At 57.4% G+C, this 6,539-nt stretch overlaps 2 protein-coding genes across 2 annotated transcripts in view; one reads left to right on the top strand and one right to left on the bottom strand.

Annotated features, from left to right (window-relative positions):
• The window catches only part of VOLCADRAFT_100079 (uncharacterized protein), a gene marked incomplete at both ends in the record, with an annotated part of 17,588 nt that extends 14,974 nt beyond the window's left edge, over positions 1-2,614 (bottom strand). Inside the window, 4 exons of the mRNA XM_002958718.1 lie at positions 739-998; positions 1,101-1,104; positions 1,623-2,079; positions 2,500-2,614. Coding sequence (XP_002958764.1) covers positions 739-998; positions 1,101-1,104; positions 1,623-2,079; positions 2,500-2,614 — 836 coding nt within the window. The remainder of the gene's footprint in view (positions 1-738; positions 999-1,100; positions 1,105-1,622; positions 2,080-2,499) is intronic.
• Positions 2,615-3,092: 478 nt separating this feature from the next.
• Positions 3,093-5,979, top strand: VOLCADRAFT_108306 (uncharacterized protein; the record flags this gene model as incomplete). The annotated part of the gene is made up of 6 exons (XM_002958732.1): positions 3,093-3,126; positions 3,449-3,559; positions 4,303-4,425; positions 4,828-4,856; positions 5,149-5,256; positions 5,485-5,979. 4 exons carry the CDS (start codon positions 3,093-3,095, stop codon positions 4,848-4,850), a joined length of 291 nt encoding a protein of 96 aa, XP_002958778.1. The 3' UTR covers positions 4,851-4,856; positions 5,149-5,256; positions 5,485-5,979.
• Between the last annotated feature and the right edge of the window lie 560 nt (positions 5,980-6,539).

Here is a 6,539-nt window from a genome sequence, read left to right as displayed (position 1 = left end):
TGAACTTGATTTCACGGGAAGGGGTTCGTTGTGGCCCCCGGGAGAAGCACACTGGGTAGGTGGGCCCCTCCTGCCCCCCTCCTGCCCCCCCGGGGGCAGGAGGGGGGCAGGAGGGGGGCAGGAGGGGGGCAGGAGGGGGACCCACCTACCCAGTGTGCTTGTCGTCGTCGTCGCACATCGCACGCGTTGCGGCAGCAGCATGACCCTCTCTCGCCCTGTCCGCTAGCTCTGATAAGGATAAGGTGTACTAGGTATTTAGGTCTGTCTGTCTAGCCGGGGGACTAGCTGTCTAGGTGCCCCCCCGCTGTGTGGGGTAGTCAGTCCCAGCCACCTAGTCGCCCTTCGCCACCTTCGCCACCTTCGCCCCCACAGCGCCGCATTAGTCCTGCGGGTGGGCTCTGACACCACGCGTTCTAATCGACATCATCGTCGTCGTCGTCAACTACCACCACTACTACTTGATCCAGCAGATTCCCGCAGCTACGCCCAGCTACAGCTTCAAAATGGACAAGGTCCAACACACGTCACTGGCGGCTATTCTGAGCTCTCGCCGCCATCAAGTTGTTCGCGTGTGTGTGTATTGTGTGTTGCGGTTTGTTACAATGGCCTCCAGACTACTACTACCTCGTGCACACCACCATATTGCCAGCCATTTCCCTCAACGTGGCTCAAATGATTGCTAACTCAGATATACACACACGTGCATACACGTCCACATACACACACACACACAATCACCTGACGGGACCGGGCGGCGCCGCCACCTCGCCGCCTGCATCACCCCCCGCCGTCTGCCGCTCCCTCTCCCTCTCCCGCTCCTCCGCCGCCGCCGCGTACGCCTGCCCGCCCTCCGTTTGCTTCACGAGCGCCCTCACCCACCCCAGCCGCTCCTCCGTGGCGGAGGTGGGTGTGGAGGCGATAACTGACAGCCCCGCGGGCCCGGTGGCGCTGGGATGGCGAGCGGGTCGGGGGCCGGAGGAGGAAGAGGAAGAGGAGGACTGCGCGAGGGCGCGGTCCAGGGCACGAGCCGAAGCGGGGCGGCCGCTGCTGCTGCTGCCGCCACCACCACCTGCCGCACTGCCTCCCGTACTTTCCCTTACCGCGCTGTGGTTGTGGAAAAGGGGGTCCGGAGGAAAGGGAGGAAGGGGATAGGGGTTAAGGGGAAGAGGATAGCGGGGGCGGTTGGTTTTGGGGGGATATAGGATTGGTTGGGAAGAGGCCGTTTTAGGTGGTTACCTTGGGGTTTCACGGTGGGGTCGACCAAGATTGAGTGATGGCCGGGAATGAGAGGCGGGCGCACACACACACACACACATCCCACCTTTCCCTCTTCCCCCGTCGCGACTGGTTAGATACCTCTCTCATACATCTGGCGTATCCTAGTCTATATCCTCCTTGGCATCAGCTTCACTCGTTCACGTGGTTCGTCTTCCCCCTTCCCCCCACACGCGGCTGCACATGCGAGTGCACAATGACGCCGCTTCACTGCACACGGACATGCTTTCCAACCGTTGTTCCTTTTCCCCAACCCATAACCCCCATCCACCCCCACACCCCCACACACGGCCCCACTGACCCAACACATCCATGCACCGAACATCATCCCCCCCCTCTTCGCTCACGTCAGCATGGCCCGGTTCTGAGCTTCCCTAGCCCGCACCGCCGCCTCCAGCGCCTCCACGAGCACCTCCGCCGCCGCCCGCAGAGCTGCCGCCGACTGAACGGCCTCCTGCGCCAGGGGCCCCCCTCCGCCTGCTGCCCCTCCGGCCCCCGGGGGGCCCCCTCCGCCCACTCCCCCAACCCCCATGCCGCCCCCACTCAGAAACCCTAGGATAGACCCCGGGCTCCCCCGGGTGGAAGGGCCCCCGGGGCCGCCGCCCGGTACACTTGCCCCCGATGTGAGGAGTGGCGAGCCTGGGTTTGATCCCGGGGCCCCCATAGGGCCCGGGGTCATCATGAGCGCTATGGTCGTGGCGCTAAGGGGGCGGCCGGGGCCGGGGCCAGGTCCGGGTCCGGGGCCGGGGCGGCCGGTGGCTTCGAACAAGGCGCCTCGGAGAGCTGCGGAGGCTGCTGTAAGGCCTTTTGGACGGAGACGGTGTTTGAGGGAAGGGGGAGTGAGGAGGAGAGGGGGGTTGTGGATTGATGGTGGGTGTCAATGAAGTGGAGAGGGCGTGCCTTGTGAAGTGGGGGTGGGGGTGTGCGTTGTGAAAGGTCACAATGGTGGCGAAGATGGTGGTGAAGGCTTTAGCCAGTCATGCACATCTAAGTTGGGATGGTTTGAGATTTCCACAGCTGGATGGCTACTGTTTGCTTAGTATATATTGAGGGGGCAGGTGCGTGGCCCAACCAGGTGGTAGCTGCTATGTGCTGTGGCAATGGCCATGGTATGCCACCGGGCATAAAAGGGCAGAACGCAAGTTGACCGGGCTCGTTGTCCAGAAGCCGGACTTGGGAGGTCATAATGTATTCGAAACCAGATCCGTGGTGGGAAATCCCTACCTGACAACGCGAAGCCGCGCTCATCGGAGTAGCTAGTACTAAGTTCCTGGGCGCCGGGGCTGATGCGCGGGGGCACGATGGCTGGCAAAGTCGATGGCATGGCGGAAGTTTGCATGTAATCAGTCTTGCAGCTCTACGTGCGCAGGTCTTGGAATTCCATGGCCAACTGCACGCATGCAGCCCCGAAGGACTCAATCCTGAAACGTATTTCGAGAGCTAATCCCAGGCATCCAGGAAAGGTTCTGTATGGCTATGAATTTAACCGGTTCAGCTTTGTGTAAAAGTCGAAGCAGGTTGGTGAGTTGCGATTTTGTACAAGCTGCCTCCAAACTGATGTTTGAAATGCTATTTCGTGTGATATGCCTGACGGATGAGTTTCTGTTACTAGTGCCGTCAAGTGTCCACCTCTATAAGCCCGTACACTTACCTCGGAAATGCAAAAGGCTTGGTTTCTAGATAGCTCATGCACAAAGAGATACATCACAGGATTTGCTTGTCATTTGTCGTTTGGCTTCATAGTGGTTTCGTGCCTTGTTCGTTAGTAAGCTGTCACCAAAGCGGACACTGTGCACATCCAGGGAATCAGTGTCAACATGGTCAAGATCATCAATGGGGAAATAGTCCCAGGTATGTAAAATCGTGGATTTAGAAAATTCTCGGATGAAGCGCATTTCACGCCTAGATTGCTCAACTGTTCGGTCTATTGAGGATTGCAGACAACGATCCGAGGTTGCAACAACGATACCAGATTCACAGTTCAGGCCCGAGGTAGGTCCTCCCTGTTTGTAGTGGACGCCCTTTACTCAAGGCCCAAGGTTTTCGACCACCCGAAGGTCCTGATTCTCCTGCTGCCAACCTTGAGTAATCCGGCGAAGGCGCACCACCCCATAAACACTCTCTCCATTAAGAACCCACACGCGCAAATCCACATTGCTCCGACATCTCCCAGGGTTTCAGGTCCTGTCGAGGCAAGCGACGCCAGGCGACCCGGCGCAGCAGCGCCTGGAGGGGAAGCCCGGGGCGGCAGCATTGGCTTCAGCTTGCAAGCCCCCCCGCTGCGGTACGTATATGCCTTACCTCTGTACGAAAATTATACACACCTGCAGCAGGGTGTTGACACGCGGGTTCCGTTACTCCGTGCCGCCGCCTCCTGCGCCCTGTGTCAGGTGCCCAGTTCAGGACACGGCGCTGTACAATGTGTGTTTTCGGTCGGGCCCCTACCTCCCCCCTCTCCCCCCCGCCCACCATACCCGCCAGAAATCCCTACCCACCCACCCACCCACCCACCACAGTATTAGCCTTATCTTGGAGCATCCGTCCAAAGCTTTCCCTTCGCGTCAATCGTCTATGCTTCGTCGTAGCCTCTTCCCCCCCCCACCACCACCACCACAGCCACAGCCACGTCTCCACCACTCCGAGTATCACTCTGAGTCACCCACATTTGGAGGCCATGACGACCCCCACGATTCGCAGTCCCTTATCAGCGGGATGATTTAGGATCTCCGCGGGTTGGCTGGCTGGCGTACGACATGACACCGCTGCTGGCGGCATGTCTGTTTTTATCGTTGTCAGACGCGTAATTGGAAAACGGTCACAATCCTTGTCTGTCCGTCTGTATGTCTGTCTGTTTGCCTTGGGTTCCCTTTCTTAGTGGCGATGGACCTGTTGCGTTTCACTTCCCCCTCCTCCTTCCCTCACCACACACATACATACGCGTTACCAGAAACCAGCTCTCCACAGCACCCCACAAATCCTTTGACTTCGCTGCCCCTCCCTCCAACCCTCCCTCTAACGTTTTTCCAGGTTCGTTCCTCCCCCACCCGGAGTTGAGCCCCTTCTGGGCTTGCCAGATGCCCAGGTGTTTGGTGTACGGATCTCACCGTACGCCGTACTTGCGGCAGCTGCCCTGGGCATGTTCTTCGGATGGTGGGTTTGGTCGTTCGCCCACTTAAGGGGTTGAACGTGCTCCCGTTCAGCTTGGATGTGAGAACCCCCAGGTTTAGGTGCAAACCCCCCGGGGGGGGGGGGAAAGGGTTTCTGGGTGTTGGTGGATTGCGGGATTTGTTGCTGCTCTGGCTGTGTACGACACGATCCCGCGGGGGCAAAAACGGTTGATTCGAGTTGAGAGCAACATAGATAGAGAAGTGCCGGCATCAGGCTGTGTCCATCGTTTTGAGACCTCCACACACATGTATACATACAAACGCACACGTCCCCGGCAACCCCCGCGCACCCCGCTGCGTGCGCATCTCAATGTACCGCAATTTCAACTTGTCGCCCGTCACGTCCACGAATACTGTTTGCTTCCCCTCCCTTCCTTTTGCACAGGCGCGGCGCCGTGGTGGCCGTAATTCTGTGTAAGTTGGCAAATGGCATTCGTACACATGTAGTACGGTAGTACGGATGCCGGGTTGTACTTACACACGAGAATGAGGATACGACCTTCCTTGGCTGGGTCTTGTACGATCAAAGATGCCGTATTTCTCTTATATGTATACATAGATGTACAGTGTCCCAAGGGCAACTTATTTCCGAAGCGTCCGTGTGCGCCTCAGCAGTACCTGTCCTGTGTGGCAGTGCTGGCTGGTCTGTCCTGTACCAGTCCTGTCTCGCTGATGGCGAGCTGGCTCCCCTCCTCGCCGCCTGCAGACTTTGTGTACCTCGCGAGCCAGGACAGCAGCAATACCCACAACAACAACAACAACAACAACAACAGCACTAGCCCTCCTGGACGGGCAGCTCCGTCGTCAAGACAAGGTGCGGGACCAGCAGCCGCAACGACAGCAGCACCCCAACAACATCAGCAACATCAACAGCAGCATCAAGGGGTTAACGTAGCTGGTGACTGGCTGCAGCGGTATCTGGAGGGCCCGAAGCCGCGGTCAAGGGAGCCGAGGTCCACTTCTGGCCCGGAGGGGGCCCCGGAGGTGCAGGGAGGTGGCGGGGCCCTTGGCGGCGCTGGTGGTGGCGTTTCCGAACCTGCAGATGGTGGAGGGTCCGGGTGGGCGGCGTTTCAGGGCAGGGGTAACAAGCTTGGGAGCAGCTAAGCAGTTTGATATGACAGCTTTTTGATATGGCTGTGTAGTGCCGAGGTTTTCTGGGGGCCGTCTGACTTTGTTTTTTCTTGAGCTTCCACAGCATGAGACGGCCTTTTTACATTTGCGTGAGAGATCCCACCGGTAACTCAGTTTCCGTGTGAGAGTTTGGAACGAGTTAGCGCGTGTTGGGCTGCAACTGGCTGGCACGTTTGTGGAAACAGAACTGAGGCAGGTGGTAATGTAGGCCGTTCGGGTCCCAACAATTATGAACGTATTCCGAGTGTGCGGAGTGAAATGCTGTGTGACGACTCAAGTTAGCGTGAGTTGATACCGTGATGCCATAATGCGCGCAATTTGATGATGTTTGACTGTACGACAATGCAACGCGCACAAACATTATTACACAAAAAACGAATTGTGCTGAAAGAGAGAATATACACCGACATGACAAGAGTAGAGTCTTTCAGCCATGTTAGACGTGGCCTACATGCAGCGCAATTTTAAAAAACTCGACCATTTTCAAAGCCTCCTCCACCGCAGCCCTATGTCCGTCCACAAATGGTCCCAGTCGACCACGCTTGCTATTCCGGTCTACGTAAACCGCCAATGCATTAAGATGCATGGCGATTTCCTATTTTAGATGGCAATCAATTGGCCTTGAAGACCTGAACAATCAGATAGATTAGAAACCTAACCCGCCAGTGGCGCCCTTACAGCCTGTGCGGGTTGAGACTTGTTCAAAAAACAACACCAGAAGCCTCGCTTTCAGAGTCTTCTCGCAGGGTGCCATTTCCCGCTGCCAGAGCCACTGTAGGAACTGTAAATGCCTGCGTGCACGTCTTACAGAGACACATTTACAAGAGGTTGCATCCCGCTACGCCAACTTCTATACGCCTCTAATGAAAACTATAAGAACACAGAACCTCCTTTAAACAAACGGTCCACGAATGCAAGTCCGTCATGGCACACTCCATACTCGAAGAGGTCCTACAACGCCATAAT

The sequence above is a fragment of the Volvox carteri genome (assembly GCF_000143455.1).
Source record: "Volvox carteri f. nagariensis unplaced genomic scaffold VOLCAscaffold_104, whole genome shotgun sequence".
Classification (NCBI taxonomy): domain Eukaryota; kingdom Viridiplantae; phylum Chlorophyta; class Chlorophyceae; order Chlamydomonadales; family Volvocaceae; genus Volvox; species Volvox carteri.
This window is presented reverse-complemented; position numbering and strand designations above follow the sequence as displayed.